At 38.1% G+C, this 17,364-nt stretch overlaps 1 protein-coding gene across 1 annotated transcript in view; it reads right to left on the reverse strand.

Moving 5' to 3' along the window:
* DNAH10 (dynein axonemal heavy chain 10) overlaps positions 1 to 17,364 on the reverse strand; it is a 5,879,077-nt gene that overhangs the window by 1,525,967 nt on the left and 4,335,746 nt on the right. Inside the window, exon 60 of the mRNA XM_044069759.1 lies at positions 15,136 to 15,272. Within this exon, the coding sequence (XP_043925694.1) occupies positions 15,136 to 15,272 (137 nt within the window). The remainder of the gene's footprint in view (positions 1 to 15,135; positions 15,273 to 17,364) is intronic.

Genomic DNA, 17,364 nt, shown 5'->3' on the forward strand with positions numbered 1-17,364 from the left:
GAAGGGAATTGTACATATAGGTGAGGACTAAAACTTGATTTAGAACAGTAAAGAGAAGGAAAAATATAACAAAAAAGGGTATTTTTCTATAGACATTTATGAAAATGTTTGGCATGGAGGATGTGAATTCAGTAGAAGGAACTCAGAGAGGGAATTTACATATTATTCTCCAAGGTACGATAACTGGGCTAGACTCCACAGAAATTATATTTTTATTCTCCAAGGTATGATAACTGGGCTAGACTCCACAGAAATTATATTTTACAGTACCATGTGTATTTAATTGAAAGCTTCAACATATGTCCAATAACTACTGCAGATCATGCACCAATTAAAAACTAAGATAAAAATGTAAGGTAATGAAGTAAAAATGAGATGCTGGCATGTTCCCAACTACCTGTTTAAAAGAGAGGAATTTAAGGAATGGGTAGTGAAAATTATTGGAGACTTATTAGGGAAGATAGAAATTTGTTCAGAAGCTATAGCTAGTAAGTGAGATAAAAAGAAAATGGAGTTTAAAATAGGGTAGAAATAAAAGAAAAGGAGATATGGTTAAAAAGTAATAGGAATTATTTATAGGGGCTAACAAAGGTTAAAGTGTTCCAGAATAATGGGAATCTCACAGAACAGGAAGCAGTACAACTGCAGAGTGCTAAGGAGGAAATAAGGGAATATCTGGATAATATGCGTATATTTAGCAAGACTGTTGTTAAGCAACAGTTTTTGAGAATAACTCCACAGCACCAAAATGTTTAGTACAACAACTTAGGCAACAAAAGTAGAAAGGTTTATTGCCAGACTAAGGGAGTCTATAAATAATGAGATATTCCATAGAGGTATTAGAGATACTTTAGAAATTTTATGAAAATTTGTATCAGTACAAAAATGTGGAAATCAAGAAATAGCAGAAATGAAAATATGTATGGAAGACTTAAGTATGCCAAGGTTAGAGGCACATGCGGCTCAACAATTAAAAGTTAAGATAGCAGGACATAAGATAAAAATGGTGATGCGTAATTAATCTGCAGGAAAGTTTCCAGGAAGAGATGGTATTCCACTGGAAATTTGAATGTCACGAGGGAAGAAAGTGATAAAGGTCTGGAAGGTCTTGTACAACAGTATTTTAAAAAGAGAAGAAGTACCAACATCTTGGAAGAAAACTGTGGCGGCTGTAATATCAAAAGACAGTAAAGACCTAGCAAACACAGCTTCATATAGACCCATTTCAATTTTAAACCATGATCATAAACTGTTTATGTCTATACTAGCTAAAAGAACGGCAAAGGTGTTGCCAAAATTGTTAGATATGGATCAGCATTGATATGTGGAGGGGAGGCAAACATTTGACTACATTAATAGAACAATGACAATCCAGAGGGAAGCATAATATAAGAAAATATCACTGCTTTTGGTGGGTCTTGATGCAAAGAAATGAGTATGGCAATGGAAACATTTGCCCTCCTTGATACAATAATGAGCTTAATTAGAAGGATATATGAAGGATCAGAGGTGAGAATTAAAGTGGGAGGGTTCCTCTCTGATAAGTTGTATCTGATCAGAGGAACCAGGCAGAGTTTTCCTCTTTCTCTTTTGTTATTTGCTTTATATTTTACAAACACTGGCAAAGAAAATAAGGGACTCATAAATTCAATGATATAACTGGTATGGTCATCAAGAAAAGTTGTCTTTATTTGCAGAAGATGTTATCTTATACCTCATAAATACAGACAACAGCATCTTAATGTTATGGAACATTTTGATACATTTTCAAGTCAGTTTGGAATATAAAATTAACAAAGATAAAACAAAGGTTGTACCTTTAGTTCAGCAATACCCATATTTATGGAGACATGATAATATGAAGCATTATGGAGTATGGATTAAAAGAGATACTGTTACAGCAATCAATATGTGGGAAGAGACTAAAGAAAAGATATTACAAAAACTCTGAGAAAATGGAAGCTCTATTTTATGGATATGGGAAGTAAGATACAAGCAGTAAAAATGTTTTGGCCCCTTTAGTTTTATATACAGGTCAAGCATATTTTCATCAATCAGAGAAGATGCTGTGGACAGTAATTAATGCAGAATTGACAGAATTTATCTGGGAGGGAAAGAGTGCAAGAGTTAAGTAGGATATGCTGATCCTTACAATAAAACAAGGTGGTTGAGGATCACCTGATTTGAAGAAATATTTTAGAACTACGTAATTAAGACTCATTTATATAACACAAAGAGAAAGTTATAACACAAAGTGTAAAAGCATGATGATAAAGCAGGGGGAAATTCAAAAAATAAGGAGAGAGTGGCATTTTTAATGCAGATCATGAATCAGAATAACAACAGCCATACAGAACATTGCATTCATAAAGTAGCAGAAAGTGTTCTCAGAAGTAAGCCAATATGAGAGTATATTGTAGCAGGGATGTTTCTGGCTAGGGGATATCCAGCTACTTTGGTGGAGGATGTAACCAGACATGTGATCGGATTGTGGGGTAATAGGTATGTTCCTTTGTTAGGGAGTAGTTTTGTTTGTAATACCACAAGAGAGACCCTCAGTTCTAGAAGGAACGTGTGTGTAATAATGTTCAACCCATACTCCAACTTAGTCAAGGAAATTTTAAGGAGACATTGGGATGTTTTTTCAAGTATAGACAACACTTCCACAATATTAGGGAGAGACCCTATTAGTGTTTTCAAAACCTCAGTAAATCTAAAAAGAATTATTGAAGGTGGAAAGTTGAAAAAACATGATAGGGATGATCAACACACTAGTAAATGTGGAAGGTGCAAATACTGTCATTACATAAACAGTAGTAGGATTACAAAATTGGAAAACTATAACAAAACTATATGCCATGGTAAGAAAGGAAATTGCAATTCCATGCGGGTGGTGTACTTGGCTTCCTGTTCCTGTTGCCCGGCTTATTATATTGGCAAGACGGAAAGGAAGCTTATCTTATACCTCATAAATACAGACAACAGCATCTTAATGTTATGGAACATTTTGATACATTTTCAAGTCAGTTTGGAATATAAAATTAACAAAGATAAAACAAAGGTTGTACCTTTAGTTCAGCAATACCCATATTTATGGAGACATGATAATATGAAGCATTATGGAGTATGGATTAAAAGAGATACTGTTACAGCAATCAATATGTGGGAAGAGACTAAAGAAAATATATTACAAATGGAAGCTCTATTTTATGGATATGGGAAGTAAGATACAAGCAGTAAAAATGTTTTGGCCCCTTTAGTTTTATATACAGGTCAAGCATATTTTCATCAATCAGAGAAGATGCTGTGGACAGTAATTAATGCAGAATTGACAGAATTTATCTGGGAGGGAAAGAGTGCAAGAGTTAAGTAGGATATGCTGATCCTTCCAATAAAACAAGGTGGTTGAGGATCACCTGATTTGAAGAAATATTTTAGAACTACGTAATTAAGACTCATTTATATAACACAAAGAGAAAGTTATAACACAAAGTGTAAAAGCATGATGATAAAGCAGGGGGAAATTCAAAAAATTACGAGAGAGTGGCATTTTTAATGCAGATCATGAATCAGAATAACAACAGCCATACAGAACATTACATTCATAAAGTAGCAGAAAGTGTTCTCAGAAGTAAGCCAATATGAGAGTGGAGAAAGGACATTTTGCCAATACGCATGAAGTAGGGATAAAAAAACAGGCAGGAAGGGGCTGGAATTTACTGAAGAAAACTGGTAAAGAAACCAAGGTATTGGGGACAAATAATTATTGAGGGAAACAAGAGAATGGGATGAGACCTAAAAGATATCTAGATTGCACAAAAAACAGCAGATGACCACTTGAGAGTAAAGTACCTTGATGTAACAAACGACAGTCAAGTATATCCAAAAACCACCAGGTAACACCACAGCTTCGAAGGGAATCAAACTTTAATACATAACAAAGAGACACATTCCTGTAAGCGTTTTCCCATTCCCTTTGAACACTTCTTCAGACAATGTAAAAACAGTTCCATTTCAAGTTTAAATATCAAAAAGAATGCCAAAACACATTATTAATCAATTAATGAACCTAAATTCTGTTAAAGTAATAGCTTAAGAAACACACTCACAGTATGTAAAAATGTATCTATAATATACATACATCATTTTGTGAATATATATTTTATATGTATGATTTTAATGATTTTATATATTTTGGAATGTACTAATAATAAAAAGAAGTTATGTACTTACCATAATGTTCCATGTTTGTAGTCCATCTCACCTACATTCTTGCTGGATGGGTTTGGAGATGATTCTCGGCACTGACTCAGCCGATACTAAAGCTCGAGAGCTTTTACTGACTCGAGGCTAACCCCTATCCCACGGTGCCTCATGGCAATTCCCCAGATCTTGTTTGCAAGAAAGTAAATAGGTACATAATAGTCAGTAAACTACCAATAACTATGCACATACAAACTGAACACTCTGCATTACTATCCATGCCAGGTGGACAGACAACTACAACCAGGTCAGACAGCATAATGGATAGTCCACCAGTTCCTCAAGGAAACAGGAAGGGAGAAGGAGGGTGGGACGCAAGAATGTAGATGAGATGGACTACAAACATGGAATGTTATGGTAAGTACATAACTTCTTTATGTTATATAGTCTCGCCATAATTCTTACTGGATGGGACAGTGTCCCTAGCATCTTTAATCCGGGTGGCTCAAGCGAAGAGACTCTTTAGCACAGTGAACCCAAAAGATGACCTGTCCTGGGAGGCCAAGTCCAATTTGTAATGAGTGACAAAAGTATGAGGTCTTGCCCAAGTAGCTGCTGCACAAATGGTATTAACTGGAAGTTTAGATCTAAAGGCATATGAAGTTGATACTGCTCTGGTTGAATGGCCTTTAACTTTGGCTGGTAATTGTTTGCCAGCAGCTTTGTTAGCAAATGAAATGCAGTCTGAAAGTCATTTAGACAAAGTGATCTTAGAAACGGGCAAGCCTTTCTTTCTGTATGAAAAGGAAACAAATAATTGGTCTTATTTTCGAAATTCTTTAGTCCTGTGCAGGTAAAACCTGAGAATTCTGTGGACATCCAATTGGTGTAGTCTGTATTCTGATTTATGAGTATGATTTGGAAAGAAAACTTGTAGTTCGATAGTTGTGTTGAGATTATGCTCTGAACATACTTTAGGAAGAAAGAAAGGATTAGTTCTAAGTGAGACTCTATCCTTGTGGAAAACAATGTAAGGAGGTCGAATGGTGAGGGCTTGCAATTCTGAAACTCTCCTAGCAGATATAGTAGCCAATAAGAACAATGTCTTTCAAGACAAGAATTTCAGATCTGATGAAGAAGAGGGTTCAAAGGGTAAAGAAATTAAAGATGTAAGAACTAGGTTTAGGTCCCAGGGCTCTGGTGGTTGCCTGATTGGAAGTCTGAGAAGGAGGACTTCTTTCAAAAAGGTTTTGCATAAAGAGTGGGACGTGACTGGATTTCCCATGTAGCCAAAATGATAATTAGAGATGGCAGCTAACTGAACTATAATAGTAGCAGCTGCAGTTCCTTCTTGAAAAATGGATGCCAGGAAGGACAGGATAGACTCTATGGGAGCTGAATAGGGATCTATGCCTTGGTTTGCTGCCCTAATGGAGAACTTTTTCCATTTACTGGAATATAATTTCATGTTGGAGGGTTTGTGTGAAGAAATCAGAATGTGTTTGACTGTAGGGGAAAAGGAAACACACCTGGCTATTTGTGGAACTGGAGCAGCCATGCTGTCAATTTCAGGGTTTGGATAGTAGGAAGGAACTGCCCTGATTGATGAATCAGGCGGTCTGGAGATGGTTCCAGAATCCATGGTTCCTCCAAGAGATAGGGCCATAGGAAGGGGAACCAGACTTGGTGAGGCCAGTAGGGAGCAATGAGGATCAGGGTACTCTTCAACAGTTTTGCTTTCTGAATCACTTTTGGTATTAGAGGAAAGGGTGGAAAAGCATAAAGGAGTCCCGTAGGCTAATTGTGGACCAGAGCATCCCTGGGTGACATCCCCAGATGGGGAATTAGGGCAAAATAGCTGCTGCATTTGGTGTTCATGTACGTGGCGAATAGGTCGCAGCAAGGCTGGCCCCATTTGCAAAAAAATCTCTTCCGCAACATCTGAATTCAGGGGCCACTCATGAGGCATCAGAATAGCTTGGCTGAGATTGTCTGCTATCACACTGGAATTCCTCGGGATGTGCATTGCTACAAGAAAGGGTTGAGTGTCCATCGCCCATTTCCATACTCTTAAAGCCTCTCAACAAAGTGGGTAAGAGTTGGTTCCCCCTTGCTTGTTTATGTACCACACAACAGACATGTTGTCAGACTGAATTGCAATTGTCCCGGTGGGAAGAGAACTCTGAAGTGCTTGCAATGCGTATAGCACCACTCTCATCTCCAGATCATTTATGTGCAAATGGTTCTCGTGATCCTGATAAATACCTTGGACCATCATTCCCAGATAATGCCCCCCACCCTATCTGTGAGGCGTCCATGGTCAAGACTGCATTTTTCTGAGGGGGAGCAAGTGGGCGACCTAGATGAAGTTGATCCGTATGTAACCACCATATTAGATCCTTCTTGCAGGAGTTTGTGATGAGTATTTGGTGAGATGGGGAGATCTTGCATTGACCACTGGGCAAATAGTAGCCACTGAAGTACTCTCATGTGCAAACGGGCTAGGGGAACTAAGAGAATGGTGGAAGCCATAGTCCCTAGGACCTGAAGGACTATCCTGGCCTGAACTTTGCCTTTCTTCAGCAAGGATCTGACTTGGTTGTGCAATGATTCTATCCTTTCTGGTGTCAGTTTTACTGTAATGGTGGAGTCTATTTCTGAGCCTAAGAATACAATGCACTGCAATGGAGATAAGGCTGATTTTTTTAGGTTTATAGTAATGCCTAGTCTGGTGTACAAGGATAGAGTCTCATCCATGGTTCTGATTAGTTGGTGCTTGGTGGTAGCAGTGAGGAGCAAGTTGTCTAGGTACAGAAACACCTGGAATCCTTGACGTCTCAAGTGAGCCATTACCACTGCCATACATTTGGTGAACACTCTGGGGGCTGTAGTGAGGCCAAAGGGCAGTGTTCAAAATTGAAAATGACTGGCTCCCAGCCAAAAGCGTAGGTGTCTTCTGGAGCGCCTATCCATTTTGATGTGGTAGTACATGTCCTGAAGGTCTACTGAGCACATCCAATTGTCTTTCCCAATAAAGGGAAATATCGATTGCAGAGTGATCAGACAGAACTTTGATTTCTTTACAGACTTGTTGAATTTGCTGAGATCTAGAATTGATCTCCAGTCCCCTGTCTTTTTCAGAACTAAAAAGAATCGTGAGTAAGCTCTGGATCCTATTTGCTCTGTGGGGACTTCTTGGATGACTCTTTTTTGGAGCAACGAGATCACCTCTGATGTTGTACGGTCTAATTGAATGGGTGGCACATCTGGTAGAGAAAGGTTTACTGGGGGATCAGAAACAAAGGGAATAAGGTAACCCCTGAATATTATGGTTTGCACCCAACGATCTTGGGAAATTTGTAGCCAAGCACTTGGGTACAGTGAAAGACGACCACCGACTGCCTCCAGAGACGGACAGTCGGGCAACCCCTCAGGGGCGATGGAAGGGATGATCAGAGAAAGTATATCTATCTCCCTGATGGTACAGACCTCCTCTGCCGTGAGGGTGGCTTCTTCCATTTTATCCTCCCCCTCTGCCTCTAGGGGAGGGTTGACCTTGTCCCTGAGGGAAACCTTTTTGGGATTTATGGAACCACATTTTCCCTCCTGTATGACCCTTGGGATAGGGTCTAGAAGGAAGGGGGAAACAGACTCCAACAGCAGATAAGGTTTTCCCTTCTGCTCGCACCTGGTCAAAGTCTCTTTTACCTTCAGTCCAAAAAGAGTTGAACCATCAAAGGGGATGTTGGTAAAGGAAGACTTAAAGGATTCCATGAAGTTACATAGACACATCCAGGAATGTCTCCTAAAAGAAATTCCTGCTGTGGCTGTCCTGCTCGCTCCATCAGCTGCATTGGAAATCTGCCTCAGAGAGGAGTTAGCTATAGATGAAAGGTTGGAAAGCTGTGCAGATATCTTGTCTGTGGCTCCCAAAGTTAATGAACCCTGAAGGGTGTCTCACAACTCCTTCAGGAGATCCCTTTGAAGTCTAGTAAAATGGGACAGGTAATTCAGCGATTATAAGGTAAATGCCACTGAAGAGAAGGTATGCTTTCCATACCTATCCATCATCCTGGACTCTTTATTAGGAGGATGGATATCAGAAGATGTCTGGGACAACTCCTTTTTTGTGGTCACTGCTACCACCACAGCATCCACAGGAACTCCCTTAGAAAGAAAGGACTTATCTTCTGGGGCAGTCATAAATTTGTTTGGCCTCCTCGGGACAGGGTCCACTGTGTCCAGGGAGGTCCAGGCTTTCCGAGGATATGACCCCCAAGAGTTGGTCATAAGGTGGTGTCACCCAGGAGGTGGAAGGTTGGGAACCAAAGGCTTCAAGGTACACTGATTCATCCTCAGTAGGGTTAGAGGTCTTCCAATCACCCCTCTGTCTAAGGATTTCAAGGATGTCAGGAAAAGAGAATCCTCAGAGGGGGATCTAGAGGACCCTTCTGACTCATCCAAATCAGTGTCTGATGTGACAGACTCAGGTGAGTCAATGTGCTTCCTCTTACAAAGTCTCTTCCAAGGGAGCTCTCCAGTGGGATAATCTGGGGAGGTCTCAGAAGAGGGGACACCTCCAATGGGGGCTGCTTGAGTCTAAGGTTCCCTACACTGTGGGGAGTGATGGGGGAGAAGAGGTTGCTGCTGGCTGCTGGTGGGACACTGGGTCCAAAGGCAGGGCTTTGGCACTGGACAAAGCTTTCTCTATTGCTTCGAAGGCCTTTCCACCTCGCCCTCCGCTCCGAGGAGAAGGAAGGTCAGCTCCAAGCAGGAGGGACAGGTTCCAAAGCAGACGTGAGAAATGAGCTCAGTCGAGCCAAAGCACTGAGAGGGAGGGTCGGTTCCGAAGATAAAATGAGGTGACTATCCCTCTCGGAATCAACAAGAGAGCGTCGGCTCCCAGATCCCTCTACTCCAGACAGAGCCACTGAGGATAGAGTTATCCATTCCAAGGAAGCAGGAAGAATTCTCAGAACTGAAAGATCCAACACAGAAGGACCCAAAGTGTTCAACTCCAAGAGCGAAGCAGTCGGAGGAGGAGCAGTAGTCTGGAGATGGGACGGCTCTGAAGCCTTTGGGTCCAGAAGAGCTAACCTTTTAGCCAGAACAGGGTCACAGAGCAACCTCTTCACCACCCGCTCGATAACCTCATCTGAAAGTGTCCTGGAGGAATGGGTGGAGACAGAAGGAGATCTCCTTTCTAAAATAGGAGATCTCAAAGTTGGTGAAATAGGGTCGATAACTGATGAGTGTCTTGATACCGAAAGTTGCCTCTGCACCAAAGAAACAGACAGCACTGAGACAGAAGAAGCAGAATCAGAGACAGAACTCCTTGGTTCCATCGCTTTAGACTTTTTAGATGGCTCCAACACTGGAACCGAAGATTTTCTCTTCACAGTTTTGGGAGCTGTCTGACCAAGTTCCAGCTGTTCCTGGAAGGAACTAGTCATAAGACCCCTGTCTATCAATTTATGTTTTCTCTCATTAGGAACCCTAGTACTGAAGGTATGGCAAAAGGTACAGGGTTCTTGTAAATAAGCCTCTCACAGACAGTACACACAGCTAGCGTGACTGTCAGTCAATGACATTTTTTGTGAACACTTGTCACATTTCTTGAACCCAGAAGGGCAGTGTTCCTTATGTTCTCTATTTTTCTCTTTGAACATGCTGACAAGAAAACAAGGCTAACGACAATTACAAGAATAACAATACTAACTACAGCCAACAGCAAAGTTATGAAGAAAAGAAAGTTTTTTTTTTTTTTTTAAAGGAAGAAGGACTAGCACTCAGGGAGGAAAGGCTCTCTAATTTAAACGAGCAACTACGGCCCTCTAACTAAAATGGGCCGTACAATCCTAAAAAAGTGGAATGGGGATCAAGCACTCAACAACAATCACACAGGTAATAGATAACAACTATTAAGGTAGAAAAATGAAGAAAATAGATGAGAAATAACAAGGTTTATCAAAAAATCTTCTACTTAGCCAACGAGCCAGTAAGGAGACAACCTCAAAGCTTTTGCGGCAAACGAGATCTGGGCACCATGGGATATGGGTTAGCCTCGAGCCAGTAAAAGCTCTCGAGCTTTAGTATCGGCCGAGTCGGAGCCAAGAATCAGCTCCAAACCCATCCAGCAAGAATTACGGCGAGACAGGAATACATAACATTGAATATTTTTATGGGCATACAAAGGAATGCGAAGATCTGTCAATAAGATTAGTTATGATGTTTCCTTTTGGTTAGATACATTTTACATACTGTGAGTGTGTTTCTTAAGCAGCACAATACTGTTATCATGTGGTTTTTATGAGCTATTACTTTAACCTCAGGTAAATGGCAAATGTTAGAGGTCTGATGGTGAAGAAAGAGGTAACTGGGAACATATGTTTTGGGAGTGTAATGAGTTGGCAGATTTTTAAAAATTCCCTACAGAGCATTCTGTCAGAAATACTGGGTGAGCAAATAGGTATAACTAAGGAAATTATCCTTTTGAGCTGGGATACAGGATCTGAACTGCCTAAACATAGTAAGGCCTTGTTAAGTTTAATTCTGACGGCGTCCAAAAAAAAACAATTACTAGAAAATGGAAATCAAAGTCTAAACTTTATTTGAAGTATTAAATATTGTAACAAATAAAATAAATGGACATGGGATCTTTAGAGAAGGAAAAGAGAAAATTACATAGAAAGAAATGAAAATTGTGGGAAAAACACACGCGTAATAATGTTCATTTGGAGGAGGAATCAGGGTTTACAGAAGGCAAAAGCACAAAACTCCAGGTATTCACCGCAATGTTTTAATGGTCAAGTAAAACACACAAAGCTTTCGAGAAGAACTCTTTCTCAATGCATGAAATCAACAGCATAAATTATTTCATTTTTAAAAAAAAAATGTTTTAAATTTCAACCAATCCGCTCACATAATCAATTAATTAAATAAAGTGAATTAAAGTGCCCTGTCTCTTAAACATATAATAAATGAAATATACCTATATAAATGCAAATATATATAAATAAAACTATAAAAATACAATAAGAAATAAACATTTAAAGCTCAAATCATTTCATGTTTTTGTTTTAAAACAGGTTTGATACTGACAGCAGAATTTAAACCTGGAAGATGGTCTGCTCGAAAAAAATTAATCCATTTGTATTCACTTAACTCAGTTTTATTCAAAAGGTCACCACCCTCACAGTTCAGATATACGGAGAAATATTGTAACATGCTCTGGCTAAACACGTATACAGCAATGACTCTACACATAAATTTAAATTTGGAATTTTACAAGTAATTAATCAGAACTCTAAGGGTGGTGACCTTGTGAATAAAACTGAGTTAAGTGACTACAAATGAATTAATTTTTTTCGAGCAGATCATCTTCCAGGTTTAAATTCTGCTGTCAGTATCAAACCTGTTTTACAACAAAGACATGAACTGATTTGAGCTTCTAAATGTTTATTTCTTATTGTATTTTTATAGTTTTATTTATATAGGTATATTTTATTTATTATATGTTTAAGAGACAGGGCACTTAATTTAATTAATTGATTATGTGAGTGGATTGGTTGAATTTTTTTAAAATGAAGTAATTGATGCTGTTGATTTCATGCAATGAGAAAGAGTTCTACTTGAAAGCTTTGTGTGTTTTACTTGTCCATTAAAACACTGCGGTGAATACCTGGAGTTTTGTGCTTTTGTTCTACATTTTAATTGGGATTCTTTGGCTTTAAGGTGCTTTTGTACTTTTACTGTTGTTGGGTTTACAGAAAGGCAGAAATTAGCAAATTATGTAATATTGGAGAAGATCTTCCAGCTTATTTTTATGACAGAAAACTGTTTTTCTGTAAAAGTTGTTTACTTCAGTGAGAATAAAGTGCTTGTATTGACTGTCATGTGACTTTTATATACTTTTAAATGGAAATGCTACTTTTTTTGTGGTAAAAAAGCTATTAAAACTTATTTTAAACTACTGTTTCTGTAATGAAACAGGATCACGGGGGCATATTATCCAAGCGATTATGGGGACCATAAGATACCTAGCCATATACAGCTATGTTTCTATGAAACAGTCACTAATAAATAGAACTCTCTTTCTGATAGTCTGTAAGTTAGCAACGGCTTGATTTCTTTCAAGGGTGATTTAGTTAGTTTTTAAGGAAGGCAAATAAGGCAAATTGCCCATGCCTATTTTTTATTATATTATCTTGAATCTTGCACATTTGTAATTTGGCAGGGTTTACTGCTTTCAACTGGTCACTAACACATTAATTTCATTAGTCATTGTCATTTACAGATACTTCATATAAACATCCCACAAGCTAGTCAAGTTTACCAACTCAAGTCTTAAGGCATCCAAGATGAAATGCCTTTTTCAAGTCTTCACCATTATGACACAATTCACAAGCAGCTATACCCTAATAATACCCCGAATCTAACATATAATTCATGTTTGTCACTATCATCCAAGAATAGGTATGCGATCACAAGGACCATACCATGCCTAGCTATATATACCTTTAAGTAGACGCACTCACTTGTTCTTGCCTCCCTTTTCAAACACTTAATAGTACTCACCCCTAAAACTTGAGACACATTCCTGATGTAAATGTGTCTAGCCATCTAATCATCAAGCCTAGCCTGAAAGATAGTAAAAGGAGTACTTTGTTTGACGTATAGTGGTAATTTATTGCATAGGCTGGAAATACATTAATTAAGTGACCTCTCTCTCTCCACTGAGTCTTGTTTATTTGTTGGTGTAGATTTGGGTTCCTAATGCAAGGTGTTTGTAGAGTAACTGGTTTTGCAAATAAATAGATGGGCATATCAGATTGGGACTTTACTGGCTCAAAATGTGAGACACAGAGCATTTCAGAGCATCCTGTCTGGGGTACTGAGCATAAGGAGAGTTGTACTAATCTATCAGGACAGTTGAAGCATTTAAGGCTTTAAATTTTCTTGGTAAGGTCTCTATGAAGCCATTTTAGTTGAGTGACATGCTTCAATGTATACATACCAGAGTGTGCACTTTATTCAATGACGGATCTGACAGGGGAAGAGTACATTGTCAGGATAACGTCTCTGAGTCTCAACAATATTTCCTTAGAAATAACTGGGCAAGATAAAAAGATTTCCTGACTATGGTAAAAACATGATGATTAAATGAAAGAGAATTCTCCACATATGTACCAAGATCCCTTATAACTGTCTGCCTGTAGAGTGGTACCATTTATAAAGTGGGAATAGTTTTTAACAGACGTTACTTTGCAAAACTTTTTTCCATTTAACTTGAGACCATTTTCAGTATACCATATTACTGTCCTTGCTGGATCTATTTAGTATAACTGGGTGGATCTGTTGAGTATAAGTGGGTGAGTGGATAACACTGCCTAGCTGGAAATCATCAGCGAACCTGGCCAGCCACACTTCTGGGATACTGAGATGGATGTCTGCAAAATGAAAGCCAAACAGTAGAGGGTCCAGCGCTGATCAAGTTTACTTATCAACTCTCCCAAAACTGCAGTCAACAAACTACTTCATCTAAGATTAAAGCAGTTTGAATTTTCTTTAAACAGAGCAAGCTAAGGACATGCTCAACTTTTTAAAAACTCTATGACTAGAAAGAGTCAATGAGGCTTCAAACATCAAAGTACTGTACGTCAATGAACAGTATTTAATAACTTCTCCATAATCCACTGGTTATGGAGAAGTCACGATCAGTATCCACTCCATCTGCTCTTCTTGCATGTGTTTCAGAAATATTAGTCACTTTAGAATATTTGCCTATTTGGAAAAAAAAAGAAATAAAAGAAAAGAAATCCCACCTCACTGCACTCCTATTAACAAAAGACCACAAGCCACACAACAATAATGAATCTGCTTTATGCCTTGCGTGTTTCCTGATAAGCCTGATGCTTTGAATTTAACAACTATCCTTGTATCCCTATTTATTCCACTTCAGCACAAGATGATCAAACTTCTTTAAATTATTAAAATCAAATCTGAGAAAGGTCCTTAATATGAATTACCTTTGTACCTTTTTCTTAATCACATTTTCTTTTCAGTTTTTGTTGCCATTTCTAAACCATGATTCCATTCTACTTTTGGATCTATCTTCTATCCCTAAACCTATTTTTGTGAAAAAAAAGCTGTTCTATAACAGCCCTCGTATGTGTAATGCCAGGTTCTCCTTTCCCCTTTTGTGAATAACAGTATCATCCACAACTTCACTGTTTCTACCCCCCTCTCTCTTCTGGAATACTCTACTCATTATTTTGTCAAGTTTAAATGTCTGACCAGATAAGTCACTGAAATGTTCCCCTTTTCTGTACATCATGTACACTGCTTAACACTGTTAGCAGTAGTAAGTTCAACTTCCCATAATCTATACTAATATGTCTTAGAAACATGGCCCTATAAGGACTAATTTTCCAATGTACAAAACAGTTTCTGGCTAGCTAGAATATCCAACAAGGTATCAGCTCCCCAGATGAAAGCTTGCAACTTGCATGTTCCAATAAACCAGAATTTATATTCAGCAGAACCCTACACTGTCACTCTTACATTCATAATCCTTAATCATTTACAGTTTTAGATGGTTCAGTTTTGAATATTTAGAAAATTCATTAACACTAACACTTGCAGGCAGTTCAAAAATATTCTGCAAGTAAATCTGAATCCTACTCTTTTTATAAACATGCAAATCACAAAAAGCAACAGTCAGAATAAAGCACAATTCATTCTTTTCACCACATCTGTTCTGTAGTCATAACTGCACTCTCCCTGGTTAGCCTGTAAGTCAGTAAAAATTACTGAGAAACAACACTACACTGCTCTTTATTTTATTACTTGCTTGGGAAAATAAGCAGAAAACATAATCAAGACAGTGAGCATTCTTTGTTTTTTTTTTTTTTTCATGATGTGTTTACATACCTTCTCTCTCTTTGGCTTGATTTCTCTTGCCACATCACAATAACCCATAACTGCTTCAACAAATTTAAGCATTCCAGATCCTGCTTTACTGATAGCTTGCATTTCGTCAAATGTGGTGTTAAGGTTCTTCAGAAAGCCTAACAAAAAGTGACACATGTAAAAAGTACATCTGCATTTCAGTAGTTATATATTAAAATCAACAATTAAGTAGATTACTCTGAATTGCAATCTCACAAATCCCATAATCAAATTCTAACAAAATGAACCCTCATCTACAGTGTGTTCTGTTGAAATGCACTTGTATTTCAGGCTGACAAAACTGTTCAACCCTGCTCTATGTCACATAATAAATACATCCCAAAATACAAAACATCTTTAAAGCTGAGATAAATGGTCATTTAATATGGCAAAATGATGTGTTGTGCCATTCCATGAGTTATTCAACAATGAAAAGAAAACTGGTAATAATAGCAAACTAAGTATTACAGCAGCTGTGTAGCTGACTGTATATCCCACGAGGTAATCTAATTTGTATAGCCAGGCTTCTGTGGATGCCCATATAGGAATTCAGACAGGTAAGTGGTTATTCACAGACTGCATGTTTGTGCAATATACTTTTTGTTTAGTTTAACGTTAGCCTTTGTCAATCATGTATGTTTTAACAGAAACAAATGCCTATTATCAGAAGTCATATGGGAGCCATTGGTTTGCTTATTTCTTTCAATGCACTCATGTGAAGACTCCAGTGCTAGGATCTCAAACATGCCGCCCATAAGCTGCATGCTATGCAGAGACATCATAATGTGATCCGCAGAGCCATTTTTTTACGTATTCATTTTTGATTACTTGATTTATCTTGTTTAGAGTTACAAGAATATATGCATGTACTGCAAACCTGATTAAGATAAAAAGATAATTAGGTAATGAATGCATTATTAGAATTCTCCATCTCCAAAGTAACAGAGCATAGCTAGCTAATCCATGTTTTGTTACTATGTAACATAATCACTAGAGTCTTGATGTTCAGAGCAACTGATATTAATGCATACCAAACATTTCAAAAGAAACAGATGCTCATGATCTTCAGGAATGTTTTTTCAAGTATTTTTATATATAATGTAGGATGACAGATATATCTATAGGTAGCAGTAATGCACACTCTGACAACCGCAGTAAATCACTCATAAAGCTTTTTAACTTTTTACTTATTTGTTATGCAACCATGGTTGATGGTGGCTGAGAAAGACAGCAGCAATTGAAATATATTACAGCAGCCATTACTTCTTTCACTTTATTGAGATCACATATTGGCGGGTATAACCAATGTTGGGGAATAGGCAGTCTGTGTGTGAAAGCAATGGCCAGATGATTGACCACAGAGATACTGCTTGTTTGGATTTGGATATGTATGTGTCTGAGCAACAAGATGAAACACATAATCATAACCATTCTTTCTCACAAGATGAAGTCAGAGGGATACCACATGAGGTGTCTATCTTTTAAGGGTGAAAAGTCATCTTGTTTGTGAAAGTAAAGGGACAATATACTAGACACTGTTGAAGAAATAATGACATGGCCTGTTGGGAATGAGACAGTGCAGACCTGAATATGGACAACCAGTTGAAAAACATCACTGTAGCTATTTAATTTTTCACTTTCATCACAATCACACACCAGAAGTGTATACAGAAAGTGGTTATATTTTGCATGGGCAGGTTACGTCCAAATGTAAAGAGCAGTCAAATGATCACTATTAAATGGTCACTGATATGAATCATTGAGGGAGCAGATTATTTATTTAAGAGTAACAAGCCAAAGTAAATTACAGAGGTATTTATCCTTATGTGACACTTTCATACTCAAAAATGGTGTATCCTCTTAGTAGGGGCAATATTCTGCACCAGAAGTAACAGCAGGTGTGCAAAAGGAGTTGAAGTTAGTATTATATTTTAGAAACACCAGAAGGCAACTAGGAAGTCATAATCCATGTTTTCGCTTTCAAGTTATTAGAAGAGACTGGAAAATCAGCAAATACCACTGGTTACTCAATGTTCTAAAGAAGTGAAAGAATGTAATGGGAGGGCACACAAAATTAAATGCACCTATACACTGCATGAAATCTATACACCATGACCAACACCTTTTATTATAGCTACTATATTATGTCTGCTCCCTAACCATGTTTCTCTACAGCTGCAGTCAGTAAGTGAAAGAAAAAAAGTAGCTGAT

This window comes from Protopterus annectens, chromosome 4.part0, assembly GCF_019279795.1.
Source record: "Protopterus annectens isolate FY-2018-M chromosome 4.part0, PAN1.0, whole genome shotgun sequence".
NCBI classification, from domain to species: Eukaryota; Metazoa; Chordata; order Ceratodontiformes; family Protopteridae; genus Protopterus; species Protopterus annectens.